Source organism: Cordyceps javanica, chromosome 2 (genome assembly GCF_051103115.1).
Source record: "Cordyceps javanica chromosome 2, complete sequence".
Taxonomy (NCBI): domain Eukaryota; kingdom Fungi; phylum Ascomycota; class Sordariomycetes; order Hypocreales; family Cordycipitaceae; genus Cordyceps; species Cordyceps javanica.
In genome coordinates this window covers 1,758,381-1,771,916 of record NC_139296.1, presented here as the reverse complement: position 1 = coordinate 1,771,916, position 13,536 = coordinate 1,758,381, and the positions used below count along the sequence as shown (strand labels likewise).

The window sequence follows — 13,536 nt, the reverse complement described above, 5'->3', positions numbered from 1 at the left end:
TTGGTCATACGGATATTGTTGGGCGGCAAGGGAAAATCTACCTATAGAAGACAGGCACCCAATACCTACCTAGGTACAGTAGTACCTCAAGTAAGTGCTCCGTACTCCGTACAGTGGGGAGATCTAGGTAGGTACTTTAGTAGGTAAGTACCTAAGTAAGTAGAAGCAAGAAGCACATACTTAGGTACTACTTAAAGCACCTACCTAAGGAGTGAGGGTGAGTGCTGTAAGTAGCTCAGTGATCAAGCCGGCAGGCAGAGGTAAGTAGGTGCTTGCATAGATGCATGTTTCGTTGTCCAAGTACGTGTGTACCTCTACCTAGGTAGCCACCCAAGTACTAGCTACCTAGGTATCTATGTTGAGCTGACCATGTAAGTAGTGCTGCCCTGCTTGCCTGGCTGCTTAATGGTTGTCGATGCTGGAAACGCAGCGACTGCTCGGGAAAATTCTTCGCGTTTCTACAAGATGCTGCTCCCGTCTTGGCGGAAGCCCGAGGACGTGTACATGCTCTGAGGATGGCGGGGCAGCCGAAAGCTTGTACCGGCGTAGGCGAAATAAAGTGTCAGAGCTACCCAGCACATAACAGCCCCGCGCTAGCACATCAAGTACCTTTTTTTTTGTGCGTGTGTCGTACAGTACTTATTTTTTTTTTTGCTAATCACGAACAGCGACTGCGACTCACCGCCCAGCAACCACTAAAGACTGAAGAATTAAGTATCGGCCGGGCATGGACTGGGCAGGGACGCCTGTCTGTCTGCACAGCCGCTGGTGGCTGCACCACTGTAATTAGCAACCGCATAAGTACGTAGGTGGAAAGCCGGTACCTGGCTGGAGGTACCTGAGGGCAAAACGAGGCAAAAAAAAAAAAAAAAAAGGTTGCTCACCTGTGTTTTCTATATATCTCCCGTCAAATCTGTGCCACTCTGCGTTTGCTTCCTTGTGAAAAAGAAAATAGAAATCACCTCCAAATACTCGGCATCGTCATACAAAACAGCCCTTTCTGGCCAAAATTAATAAAGATAAAAAGGCTACGCTATTCAACGTCCTGCTCTGAAGACGTTTTTCTTCCTACCTCACCCGCCAAACGCCACCACCCATCCACCAACCGTCCGGCTGCCCCGCCTTGCGAACCAAACCTTTCTCTCCCGCCATCAGTCCCCCTCCTCTCACCTCGAACCTCCAAACAACACCCAGAAACCACCCTCTGAATAGACTTCTGCGTCCTGATTTTGTGCATCAAATCGCGGCTGATTGGGGAAGATCCTTTTTGACATCCTTCTTTTTTTCTTTCGAAAAAAAAAATCCCGTCCTTTACACATTCGCATCCATCCAGCAGCCATGAGTGTCGTCGGTAAGTCGTTTTTCGCCGAGCCTCACCCACCTCTGTGCCCCGGCGCGCACAAATGCCAACAATCATTGGGAAAGCGCGGTCGGGGCCTCGGGGACTCTTATTTCTTTCTGTTTTTATCGATTTCTGTCGCTTGCAGCTAGCTAACCCTATTCCCTCTTCTCTCTACAGGTGTCGATTTCGGTACCCTCAAGACGGTCATTGCCGTCGCCAGAAACCGCGGTGTCGATGTCGTACGTTTGCCCAACCTGGACCAGCTTCTTCCTACCTTGGCCACTTTTCGTGACATGCCCTCTTGCTAACCACAGATTACTCAATAGGTGACTAACGAGGTGTCCAACCGTTCTACTCCGTACGTATCCCCGGGTTCTTACAAACCCCTCTGTCAGCTCGTCCCTCGCTAACTAGCCGGCGCTCTTCAGCTCTCTCGTCGGATTCGGTCCCAAGTCTCGCTACCTTGGTGAGACGGCCAAGACTCAGGAAATTTCCAACCTCAAGAACACTGTCAACTGTCTCAAGCGCCTTGCCGGCCGTGCCTTCAACGACCCCGATGTCCAGATTGAGCAGCAGTTTATTACTGCTCCCCTCGTCGACGTCAATGGCCAGGTCGGCGCCGAGGTCAGCTACCTGGGCAACAAAGAAAAGTTTACTGCTACTCAGCTCGTCGGTATGTATCTGAGCAAGATCAAGCAGACCGCTGCCGCCGAGCTTAAGCTCCCCGTCTCCGACCTCTGCATGAGCGTGCCCCCATGGTTCACCGACGCCCAGCGCCGCGCCCTCCTCGACGCTTCCGAGCTCGCCGGCCTCAAGCTCCTCCGCCTCATCAATGACAACACGGCCGCTGCTCTCGGCTGGGGCATCACCAAGCTTGACCTCCCCGGCCCCGAAGAGCCCCCCAAGCGTGTCTTCTTTGTCGACATTGGCCACTCGAATTATACCTGCTCCATCGTTGAGTTCCGCAAGGGCGAGCTCGCCGTCAAGGCTACTGCGTGGGACCGCAACTTTGGTGGCCGTGACTTTGACAAGGCTCTCGTTGACTACCTCGCCAAGGAATTCAAGACCAAGTACAACGCCGACATCTACACTCACGGTCGTGCCATGGCCCGAACCATTGCCGCTGCTGAGAAGTGCAAGAAGGTCCTTTCCGCCAACCAGCAGTCCGTCGTCAATATCGAGTCTCTCATGAACGACATCGACGTCTCCGCCATGGTCACCCGCCAGGAGTTTGAGGAGATGATTCAGCCCCTGCTCAACCGCACCTTTGAGCCCCTTGAGTCTGCTCTGGCACAGGCTAAGCTCACCAAGGACGACATTGACATCATCGAAGTTGTCGGTGGTGGTTCCCGAGTCCCTGCCCTCAAGGAGCGCCTCCAGTCCTTCTTCGGGAAGCCCCTTTCCTTCACCATGAACGCTGATGAGGCCATTGCTCGTGGCTGTGCTTTCAGCTGCGCCATTCTGTCCCCCGTCTTCCGTGTCCGCGACTTTGCCGTCCAAGACATTGTCAGCTATCCCATCGAGTTCACCTGGGAGAAGGCTGCTGATATCCCCGACGAGGACACAAGCCTCACCGTCTTCAACAAGGGTGGCGTTCTGCCTTCGACCAAGATTCTTACCTTTTACCGCAAGCAGCCCTATGACCTCGAGGCTCGGTACGCCAAGCCCGAGGATCTTCCCGGCAAGCAGAACCCCTGGATCGGTCGCTTTTCCGTCAAGGGCGTCAAGCCCACCGAAGCTGACGACTTTATGGTCTGCCGCCTCAAGGCCCGTGTTAACATCCACGGTATCCTGAACGTCGAGACTGGCTACCACGTTGTCGAGCAGGAGGTTGAGGAGGAGATTAAGGAGGAAGGTGATTCCGAAGTAAGCCCCGTCTCTCTCTCCCTTCATTATACAGTTGAGAAGTGTGCTAACATTCTCTCAGGCTATGGACACTGACAAGAAGGACGACGCTCCCAAGAAGACTCGCAAGGTCAAGAAGCAGATTCGCGCTGGTGACCTCCCAATTTCTAGCGGCACTTCGTCTCTTGATGATGCCACCCGCATCGCTCTGGCCGAGAAGGAAGCCGCCATGGTTATGGAGGACAAGCTCGTCGCCGACACTGACGAGAAGAAGAACGAGCTCGAGGCTTACATCTATGACCTTCGCGCCAAGCTTGAGGAGCAATATGCTGACCTTGCAAGCGATGAAGAGAAGGAGAAGATCCGCGCCAAGCTCGAGGCTTCTGAGGTATGTCGATCCTATGCTCCATTAAACATAGAGTCTCTCAAGCTAACCCATGTTGCAGGACTGGCTCTACGACGAGGGCGAGGACGCCTCAAAGGGCGTCTACGTCGCCAAGATTGACGAGATCCGCGCCATGGCCGGTCCCGTCGTCCAGCGCCATTTCGAGAAGGTCGAAGCTGAACGTCAGGCCGTCCAAGAGCGCATCGATGCCGAGCAGGCTGCCAAAAGAGCCGCTGAGGAAGAGGCTCGCAAGGCTGCTGAGGCCGAGAAAGCAGCCGAGGGCAGCGCTGACGCCGAGATGAAGGATGCCGATGGCACCCAGGTTGATGATGCCGCCGCCGACCCAAAATAAATTCCCAAAAATGACGGGGCACGTTGATGTTTTTTTGAAATGATATGTTTTATGAAGGTCTAAAGAAAGAAAGAGAAAAGCAAACAGAGACTTTGATTTAGGAACAATCTCTTTTTTATTGGGACGCAATATAAACAAAAGAAGGCATGAGGAAATGGGTTATTTTTTTTTGTTTCTTTTTTTCTTAATGTTTTAGAAATGACACAATAAAATGCTATATAGAAGCGTCTTGTGCGCGAAAGACGATGTGCTCGGAATATGCGAATGATAGTGAGCCTAGATATGGCAACAATGGTCTATAGAATACTTGCAATGCTATCGCAAACAAGAAAATTCACCAAGTCGCCTTATTTCTTTCGTTGTATATTCGCTGCAAACTGGGTAAAACAAAATGACTTCATGTTATAGTCAACCATAATGAAAAATTGTACTGTTTTAAAAGATTTGAAAAATTTGTCTTTACTTTTCTTCTTTTGAAATGTCTTGATATTTGATTGTAAAAGAGATGGAGGAGGGAATGGAGAAGTATGAAGAAATAAGCGAGTAAATCAGTACTTGTCTCGTTTTTGGTTTTTTTGGCTTTCCTGGCACCGCATGTTTTTTTTTTAACAAAAAATACCACCAGTCATCATTTTGATTTTGGAGACCTTTCAGACAGGCAGGGCTGGACAAACATCAAACGCATTCAAAATCACGTCCCATCTGCACAAACAAATGATGTTGTTCTTTTTGTTTACTCCCTCCCGTTATTACATTCATACTCGTGCAATTTCGCCTCCGCAAGGCCTCTCTTCAATTGCTCTGTAACGCATCCACCTTTTTCTTTCACTGGATATCCAGAAGTGGTTTGAGCTTGACAATAAGGTTCCACTCGGGATTCGTGACCTCTTCACGGTAAAACTCCTTGAGGCAATTGATACTGGCGCGAGAAATGTGACTGTAGAGCTGGTCTGACTCTTCGAGCTGGCGGCCGTAGGTAGGCTGGGTGCCGCCCATCTCAATTTTGATGGCGACAGATGGCTGGCCTTTCTTGCAGACAGGGATCTGCTTGTGCTCGCGTTCAATGGACGTGACTCGGCCAAGCTTGATGATCTCTTTGACGTTGGTGATAGGATTTGTCTTGACGGCAGCAATCGGCGTGTTAATCTTGAGTTGACCGTCAATGACATCGACACCAATGACAATAGGGCCGGTCTTATTGAAAATGGCCACCGGCTTAAGCACGCAGGGGAAAACGGCGAGCAGCTTCGACTCCTCACGTTTCTTCTCCAGCATCTCTTTCATGTGTGCGTTGAAGGCATCAAACAGATGGTAGATGATATCGGCAGTAAAGATACGGATGCCCTGCTCGTCGGCGTACTGCTGCGCCTCCTTGTCGACTTTAACATCGAAACACATCATGATAGCCAGGTCGGGGGCCTTCTCCAGCATGATTCCGCATTGCATTACGTCGCGCTTGTACACGGGGCCAATGCCAACGTTGGCGACGGGAATCTTGCAGTCCTTGAGGAAGTCCAAGAGCGCCTCCAGGGAACCAAGGGTGGAGGCTTGAACGCTCACACCGCGGCCTGACTTTTCGACTCGGCTCAGGAGGTTATCCAGATCAGACAGAACCTCGTCCTCGATGTCATCTTCGTCATCGTCAGGGCCGACAACCATCAGGCGGGAACCAGCAATGGCACCCTCCAGTCCGGGTGCGCTGATCTTGATACCAAGAGCAGCTTTGACTTCTTTATTGTGTACATATTGAGACTTGAGACGCAGCTCCTTCAGAGGAGCTGGTGTGAGCAACGCTCTGATATTTGTCTTGATCGCACCCTCTGTGCCACATACCACGATGCGGTCGCCCTCCTTGAGAATACCGTTGGAGAGAATGACATCAATGGTCATGCCGAAACCTTCGATAGCCTTGACTTCAAGAACAGTGGCTTGCACCTCTGACAAGTACATGAGAGCGTTGGTCATGCGCTCTTGTGTAAGCTGGATAATTAGCTTCAGCATATCAGGAATACCCTCTCCGGTGTGAGCGGAAGTGGGCACCAGCGAGACGTTCTTAGACATGGAGGGATTCTCGTAGTAGAGCTCGGCGTTGAACCCTTGCTCGTTGAAAGCGAGCTTAGTCTCGGCCAGACGCTTGTCAAACTCATTGTGGACAGCCTTATTTTGAAGCGCCAAACTTTCCTGGAAGCCGTTGTTGTCAATTTTTTTCCAGCCAAACAATCTGTCAATTTTGTTCAGTGCAACAATAAAAGGAGTCTTGCGTTCACGAAGCAGACGCATCGACTCGAGGGTCTGGGGCTCAAGACCGTGCATGATATCGACGACCAGAATGGCAATGTTACAGAGTGATGAGCCACGAGATCGGAGGTTTGAGAAAGACTCGTGACCAGGCGTGTCGATGACGAGGAGACCAGGAACCTTGAACTCGAAAGAGCCGTCCTTGTTGATGACATGGGTCTTCTGTTTGATAGCCTCCACGGGGAAGTACGTAGCGCCAATTTGCTGGGTAATACCACCAGCTTCGCCTTCTTGGACGTTAGTTTGTCTGACCTTGTCTAGAAGCTTAGTCTTGCCAGTATCGACGTGGCCTAAAATGCAGCAAATCGGGGAACGCAGGTTGTCTTTGGAGCGTGCGTCCATGGCAGCCTTGTGCGCGGCGGCACGGCGCGCGGCGGCCTCCTTCTTGCGCTGGGCCTCGGCAGCTTGAGCTCTAGAGACTTCCTCGTCATCTTCGCTGTCATCGTCAGAGTCTTCTTCGGACTCCTCGTCGGATTCCTCCTCTTCTGCGGCCTTCTTTTTAGCTGCGGCCTTCTTCTCGGCCTCCTCGTCGCTGTCCGCATCCCAGCTGTCTTTGACGTCATCTTCATCGGCGGCAGCCATCTCCCAGTCCTCATCGATATCGCTCCCCTCGGCCGCCTTTTTGGCGGCCTCTTCCTTCTCCTTGGCCTTCTTCTCCTCTTCGGCCTTCTTCAAAGCCTCCTCAGCCTGTATCCTAGCCCTCTCAGCAGCGGCAGCAAGGGCAGCCTCTTCCTCAGCTTTTTGCTCCATTTTTCCCTTGCGCTTCTTCTCAGGGGCAGCCTTCTTCCTAGGAGCGGCTTCCTCTTCCGCGGGACCAACCTTGATTCCGGCGGCCAACATTTGCTGGAGCTTGCGCTCATTGCGGGCCTTCTCTTCCTTTTGGGCTTTGGTCAGGAACTTTCCTTCCTTCTTGAGCTGCTCAATGCGCTCCTTTTCTTTTTGCTTCTTCGCAGCCTTGGCCTCTTCTCTGCGCTTCTCTTCCTCTTCGGCGAGACGATCAGCTTCGGCCTCCTTGGCTGCGAGCTCATTTTTGATGCGCTCTTCTTCCTCCTGCCTGCGTCGAAGCTCTTCCTGTTGCTGTTGGATCTTGGCAATGTGAGCAGGAAGCTTCTTCTTCTTGCCTCCCGCATCAGCAGCTGGAGCAGGCGTGGGAGCCTGGGGAGCGGTAGCAGCTGTCTCCTTGGCCGCGGGCTTCGCTGGCTCGGCCTTTGCGGGTGCCGTCGTCTTCTTCTTGGCAGCTTGCTCCTTCTTTCTTTGCTTCTCACGCTCCTTCTTGAGTTTCTCCTTCTCGGCCTTTGTCAGCATACGGCCGCCGTCGTCGACATCATCATTAGCACTGGCACCGGCACCGGCGGGCTTGGCAGGCTCAGGCTTGGATTTGCCACCCTTGCCCTTCTTGGTGGGCAGGGCAAACTCGTCGTCCATGGCAGCCTCCTCGGGGGCTTTGTCGGCATCGTCGGCCGTAGGGGCGGCACCGGGGGCATCTTCGCCGTCGACAAAGTCATTATCCTGGCCACCCTTCTTCTTGCGTTTTTCCTTATTCTTGCGGAGCTGAGCCATGAGACCTCCACCACCTCCCGAGGCGGCTTCGTCATCGCCGTTGGCATTGGCGTCGTCGGCGTTGGGTTGGCCGTTAGCATCCCGCGTGGCGATGCTCTCGCCCAGGTCGGCTTCCCAGTCGTCCTGACCCTTCTTGTTTCCCTTCTTCTTGGGCGCCATGTTTGATCGATGGTTGAAAGAAAAGGTGCCGTTATCGATGCTGCAGGCTCTGTCTGGCCTTTCCGAAATTTGGTTCCTCCCGCGGTTCGGCGATGTTGCGGGGGCTATAGAGGATGGAGGGGGGAAGAAAGCAACGGGGGGGGTTGTAGTGAGTGCCGGCGGATGATAATGGCCTGTCTTTTTTTTTTTTCTTTTCGCCTCCGAATTGTCTGGCCAAAAGGGCGTGCCGATGTGGGGTTGAAACCACTGGCTGAGGCTGGCGGAACGTACTGTTACAGAGACCACTGCAAGTGTGCCTATTCAGGAGCGAACAGCAGCCGAGATGTCACCCAGATTTGGCCAACCTTCCCGTGGCAAAAGGACCAAGGGTGCGAGTGCCCCTCTTAATATTTACGCTCCGCGAGTCTACCTGATTCTTCCAGCCTGCTGTTGCTCATCGGTCTATCGCAACCTGTGGAGGGGCAATGGATGGCGGGGCTTTGCTGCCCCGCCGTCGTCACTACCGCACTACTTACCCTCAGCCATCAAGGATCACCACCAACCTCCGCGAGGTGCCTACTATTACTACCTGTTAAGGGGGTTGAGGAGGTACCTTTCTCTCATTAGCTTAGGCAGGTATAAGCCTACCTGGTAGCTAACTCTACTCGAATCAACCAGTCGTCAGGTTCCATGGTCTGCCACTACTTACAAAACATGTCCAGAAGCTGCCTCGCCCGAACCTCTGACTCATATTTTTTACATTGTTGGATCCTATTTTATCACTTCTATTCTCCTGTCACGAAGATTTCACACCCGTTTTCGGTGTTGATGCAAGCATGCATACATGCTCTGAGTCATATCGCTCGACTCACCAGTGGCCCCGACATGAGCAGGCATCACTCGGCACACACATGACCTCGTCAACTCGTCTAGTAATCGATACGTCGGATCGGACAACTCGACCGATTGCTTCCAACCGAGACTCGTTAGAGTAGCAGTATATAGCGTGTCTCTATGCAAATTCTAAATCATTCCTTCTACTCTTCCACAGGCCATCCCACGCCTTGATGCATTTCAAGACAGCACCAAGCAGTCGACCGTATTGCCTTGCCCAACATGACATCATATAGCTGGCGTCATGAGATATTCCAAGATTTCATACGCCACTTCAAAGTACTTGTTGTAACGTGCCTCCTCTTCCATGCTGTCCCGGAAGCTGCTCGTGCATAGCCCACCCTCGATACCATCAAGGTATTCGCAAAACAAGTCGAGCCCGTCACCGTCCCCTACTATCCTCTCCAGTATTCGGTCATCTTTGCATTTCGCCAGAATGTCTCCGTCGATATGCATCAGCCTAGGGTGCAACTGAGGCTCTAGCTCCGCGTCGTCGTCACCGCCGTCGCTACATATCGCTGGGTTGTACAGTGGATACAATAGAGGGCTGCGATGTGCCAGCGTCTGGATCAGACACAGAAGCCGCCAAAGTTCGACCTCGATCAACGTGAACTGATACAATGCCCCGTCCAATCCCACACCCAATATCTCTGCCCCATCATTACTGCTGCGGAGTGCACCATAGCGAAGGCTTCGGTTCGCAGCCACCCACGGCGGCCGACTCCATGTTCTGACAAAACGACGCACGGAGCTGGGGAGGAGACCTTCAAAGACCGCTTGCAGCTCCTGGTTCTCCCGCCCCTTGGGAACCCATACACCCGCAAAGCCATTTTTGTAATCTGCGAGCAGCGTGATGGGGCCTGCCTCTGAGCTCTCAACGTTGCATCCAATATCTAGCATGTGGATTGTTCGCCTCGCCACCTGATCCGTGTGAAGCAGGGCCATGGAACTGCCAGTGCCTGCGCGATGGTCGATTATTTCCAGCGAGTTGGTCAAAGTCAAGGCATGGATCTTGCCATCCACAATTCTCAGCTGCACCGCCGGCGAGTCCAGTTGATACTCCTTCATTGGCTTCAGCTTCTTATCGGCGAGATCCAGAACCTCCCAGTGCAATGTACGGTCTACACAAAATATCAGCCCATCAGCGTCGCCAATGACGGAGCTAATAGGCCCAGGAAGCCACTTCTTGTATCGTGTCCAATATTTGAGACGACGCATTGGCCCCTCCTCAGTCATCACTTCAGTCTCTTTTAATGACACGATTAACAGACGGCCATCCTTGGTCGTCACGAGAATAAAGGAAAACGTTCGCCCATCTTTGACATAGAACCACTCGTGTAAGCCATAAATTCGGTCTCCTTCATGGCCCAATCCCGAAATGAATTCTGACGAGTTCTTCTCCTTGTCTGACGGGTCGGATATGATGGTACCTGTTTCGGCATCTAAGAATTCCAGTGTTGGTCGGTCATTCTTGAGTAAAGCAACGATGAGACACTTCCATGTTCGCGAGTGAATGACCCGCGAGGGCGACCCGTTCAGAGTCATCGAGCGCGGAACAAGTCCAGCCTGCGGCCAGATGTCTGTCATCAAGATTCTAGACCCCGCCAGCATAAGCAATGACATGTGGCCAGCGTGCTCTGACAGGTTTTCATCGAGGCTGTATATGGAATGTATTGGTGGTGAGGGCATTGCCAAGTCGTTCGAATCAGTTGGCACGACGACACTTTTAGTAGAAAAGCATCGTTTTCGAGTCGAGTAATTGGACAGCATCATCAAATTGCCATCGCAACTCGCAAAAGCCAAATGCCTAGATTGTGGTGACCGCGGCGCAGGAAATATTTCCACCGGAGAGATTCCCACAGTCTCGGTCGTCCAGTTGAGTTGCCCCAGCTCGTCTATGCAGACAGGCATCGTTATCAGGTGGCCACATCTGGTGCCAAGTACGAGTATCGGTGCGTTTGACTCATTGTCCACGGCGCAGATGCTCGTTACAGCCTCAAGACCGATAGAACTCGCCGCGTTTCCGTCCACACTGAGGAGCGTTTCGGCGGTAGGCAGACCATCCAATGTGTAGAGAGAAAAACTTGGTCGCCCTTCATTGATAGACGCGATACCTGCCAGCGGCTCTCCTAGAACACGAAAAATGGTCAAGGCCGTTACTTCACCCTCGACTCTCCAGCTTTTGACGAGGTCAAAACTGGTGTCTTGTTGCTTCACCACAAATACCTCAGCTCCGTCTCGTTTTTGCACAGATAGAAGAATGGCGGTCGCCAAACCGTGAGCCTTATCGATTCGGATATCTGGTATGCCGAGTACCTCTTCGAGCAGTGTCCGTGATCTAGCACAAGTGTTAACATTCTCGCTAAGAAGATTCTTGTATTTACACGGAAACCATACTTTGTAGCAGAGCCAGCGATGCAGATGAACGCCTCGGTAATCTGCATAATACTGTTGTCGGGTTGTTGTGTGGCAAACAGCGTCCGGCTCGAGAGGTCCAGCGAAGTATCCTCTGATTCTATTTCCTGAACCTGGCTGAAATCTTTTGCAAATTGCAAAACCCTAGATGAGTGCGGCAATGTGAGGATTCCAAAAAGAGAGAAGCTCCCCTGCTCATTGACGGGAAAGACCCAGGCTTGCTTGTTTGGTTCGCCTGATTCGATATCTAATCCAATTTTCGCTTGAATACCAGACCGCCATTGCGTCACGCTTCCTTTGCAGCCTCTTCCTGAAGCTGTGAAGATGCTGTCAGGCTTTCGACCAGTCACGTTGTGACCGCTTCTCTGTCGTGTCGCAGTATTTTTGGCTGCCAGCGGCTCGTAAGTCGTTGCAACATCGACAACGGGTGACCAGTTTGGTGTGATGTTCACTTGATCAAGATCAGTTCGAGGTGCCAGCTATCCGGGAAGTACTATTGTCAGCATAGGTAATCGACGGCTTGTAACGAGCGGGTGTGTACCTTCCATACTCCGCCTGGGCCCGAGTCTCCACCAACAATCAAGACGTCCGAGAAGAGGTCGTATGATGTTGCAAAGGCGGTGTTGATGTTAGTTTCCAAGCAGCCGACATTGATGACGGATGGTACCATTTCTTTCTGGTCGATATCCACAAAGATGAAAGCACCGTCCTCGCGGGCCAGAAAAATTATGTCTGTCCGCTGAAAATATGTCCGCAGTCGGGCTGGGCGCGTCCACGCAGTCCATAGAGGTTCACCCCTACCATTATGAAATTTTGTTTGCTTCGGCATATCGGTCCTCAGCCGTTCGTATTCTGGAGAGCCAGATAGGGCATGCTTAACGACGCCGATACTGTTTTTTGACACGGCGAAGAAGGCTGTCTTGAATTTGAGCGGTATTAATAGTATCGGCATTTTATGCTCCGCTGGCAGACGATTTCCGATTTTCTCTTCTTCGAAGACGGTCTTGAGATTATCACTTAGCTCCCAGTCGTATGTTACCATTCTGGAAATGGGCTCTGCGTTCTGTCTTTCCCTGCGAATGACGATGAGCAATAGTATTATGTGATAGTCGTCCTCTGGGCGCGGAAAGAGAAAATCCATGTTGTGTATGAGACCTTGAACTGTGCGGAAATGAATACGGCGGATGGGAGAAAAACTGCCGTCTTTAATGTAGCGCGCATTGAGGTCCGTCCAGGACTGCAACTCGTAGACAACCAATATGCCCTCAGGAGTGGAAGCAGCCATGTATCGAGAGGACGGGTCTACGGCTAAATGATAGCCGATGTATGGAATTAATCTTGGTAGCTGGTGCTTGCTGACAACGAATTCTACCGTCGAGTCAGGACGCTCCCGAATAAATAGGAAGACTGCGTCGCCATTCTCGAGCATGAGAACTAGCACTTGGGGAGGGATGCCACGATGAGGCCGTGAAGAGTCGTGAGGCTCGCCAGTGGACTGGTGTGATTGGGGACTGCCATTCTCTGATTTGATTTGGACTGCCAAAGCTCCATTGATCATGCCAGAGTCTGGACCCACGCCGAGAACGACGGCATTGCGAATTCTAGGGCCGAAGCCGCTCTTCCTGACGACTTCGTGAATTTGGCCATCTTTTCCGAGCTCACTGATTTGGACAAAGTGATCCTGTTGCACGATTTAGAAAAAAGAGACAAGGAACAATCAGCATTCAAGCTTTGGGGCAGGTTTGAAGGGCTAGACGGGTATAAAGCGCAAGTTGCGGCGACGTACCCCGATGAAAGCAATGTCCTGCTGCTTGCTAGAGCGGATTGACAATGGAAGGATCCATCTAGTTACCGGGCTCTCGACCACGGTTCTTGTGAGAACACCGAGTGTTGGGGGCTCTGGGAGCCTGGGGTCAGAACGTGGCTTTTCGGTAGCAGAGGCGTCAAGGGCATCTTGCAAATTGACCGTCTGGGTTACCCACTGGCCGTCACGGAGCACGTTGGTTTGAAAGGCCATGACCTTGACGTCATTGCCGGTTGGCAAGCAAGCGTCTCGACAAGTGGCTAACAAGGAGCGAGCGAAGCTGGTGGTTTTGTGCAGCAGACGTGTTTGCTGTGGAAGAGGTACTGTGTGAAGTAAACGTTATACGGCCGCCAACCAAAAGGAGAGTGGCAGAACAAGAAGCAGCTGCATCTTCCAGCTAGAGTAGGTATGAGAGACTGAAATGGAACAATGGATGCTAAAAGAGGAAGGGGAAAGAGAAGCAGGCAGTATAGGAAATAAGGCGGCGGTGGTGGTAAGCAATT

The 13,536-nt window shown here is 52.0% G+C and overlaps 3 protein-coding genes across 3 annotated transcripts; 1 reads left to right on the top strand and 2 right to left on the bottom strand.

The window, feature by feature from the left end:
* Nucleotides 1–1,338: 1,338 nt before the first annotated feature.
* On the top strand, nt 1,339–3,924 carry V2A60_003032 (heat shock protein 70 family; the record flags this gene model as incomplete). Its single annotated transcript, XM_083254375.1, has 6 exons — nt 1,339–1,351; nt 1,520–1,581; nt 1,669–1,700; nt 1,771–3,208; nt 3,270–3,575; nt 3,634–3,924. The coding sequence occupies 6 exons, from the start codon at nt 1,339–1,341 to the stop codon at nt 3,922–3,924; spliced, it is 2,142 nt and encodes a 713-aa protein (XP_083110501.1).
* An 825-nt stretch (nt 3,925–4,749) lies between these two features.
* Nucleotides 4,750–7,941, bottom strand: V2A60_003031 (translation initiation factor eIF5B; the record flags this gene model as incomplete). Its single annotated transcript, XM_083254374.1, has 1 exon — nt 4,750–7,941. One exon carries the CDS (start codon nt 7,939–7,941, stop codon nt 4,750–4,752), a length of 3,192 nt encoding a protein of 1,063 aa, XP_083110500.1.
* Nucleotides 7,942–9,042: 1,101 nt separating this feature from the next.
* On the bottom strand, nt 9,043–13,246 carry V2A60_003030 (mono-functional DNA-alkylating methyl methanesulfonate N-term-domain-containing protein; the record flags this gene model as incomplete). Its single annotated transcript, XM_083254373.1, has 4 exons — nt 9,043–11,152; nt 11,212–11,708; nt 11,771–12,910; nt 13,016–13,246. The coding sequence occupies 4 exons, from the start codon at nt 13,244–13,246 to the stop codon at nt 9,043–9,045; spliced, it is 3,978 nt and encodes a 1,325-aa protein (XP_083110499.1).
* Nucleotides 13,247–13,536: the final 290 nt, after the last annotated feature.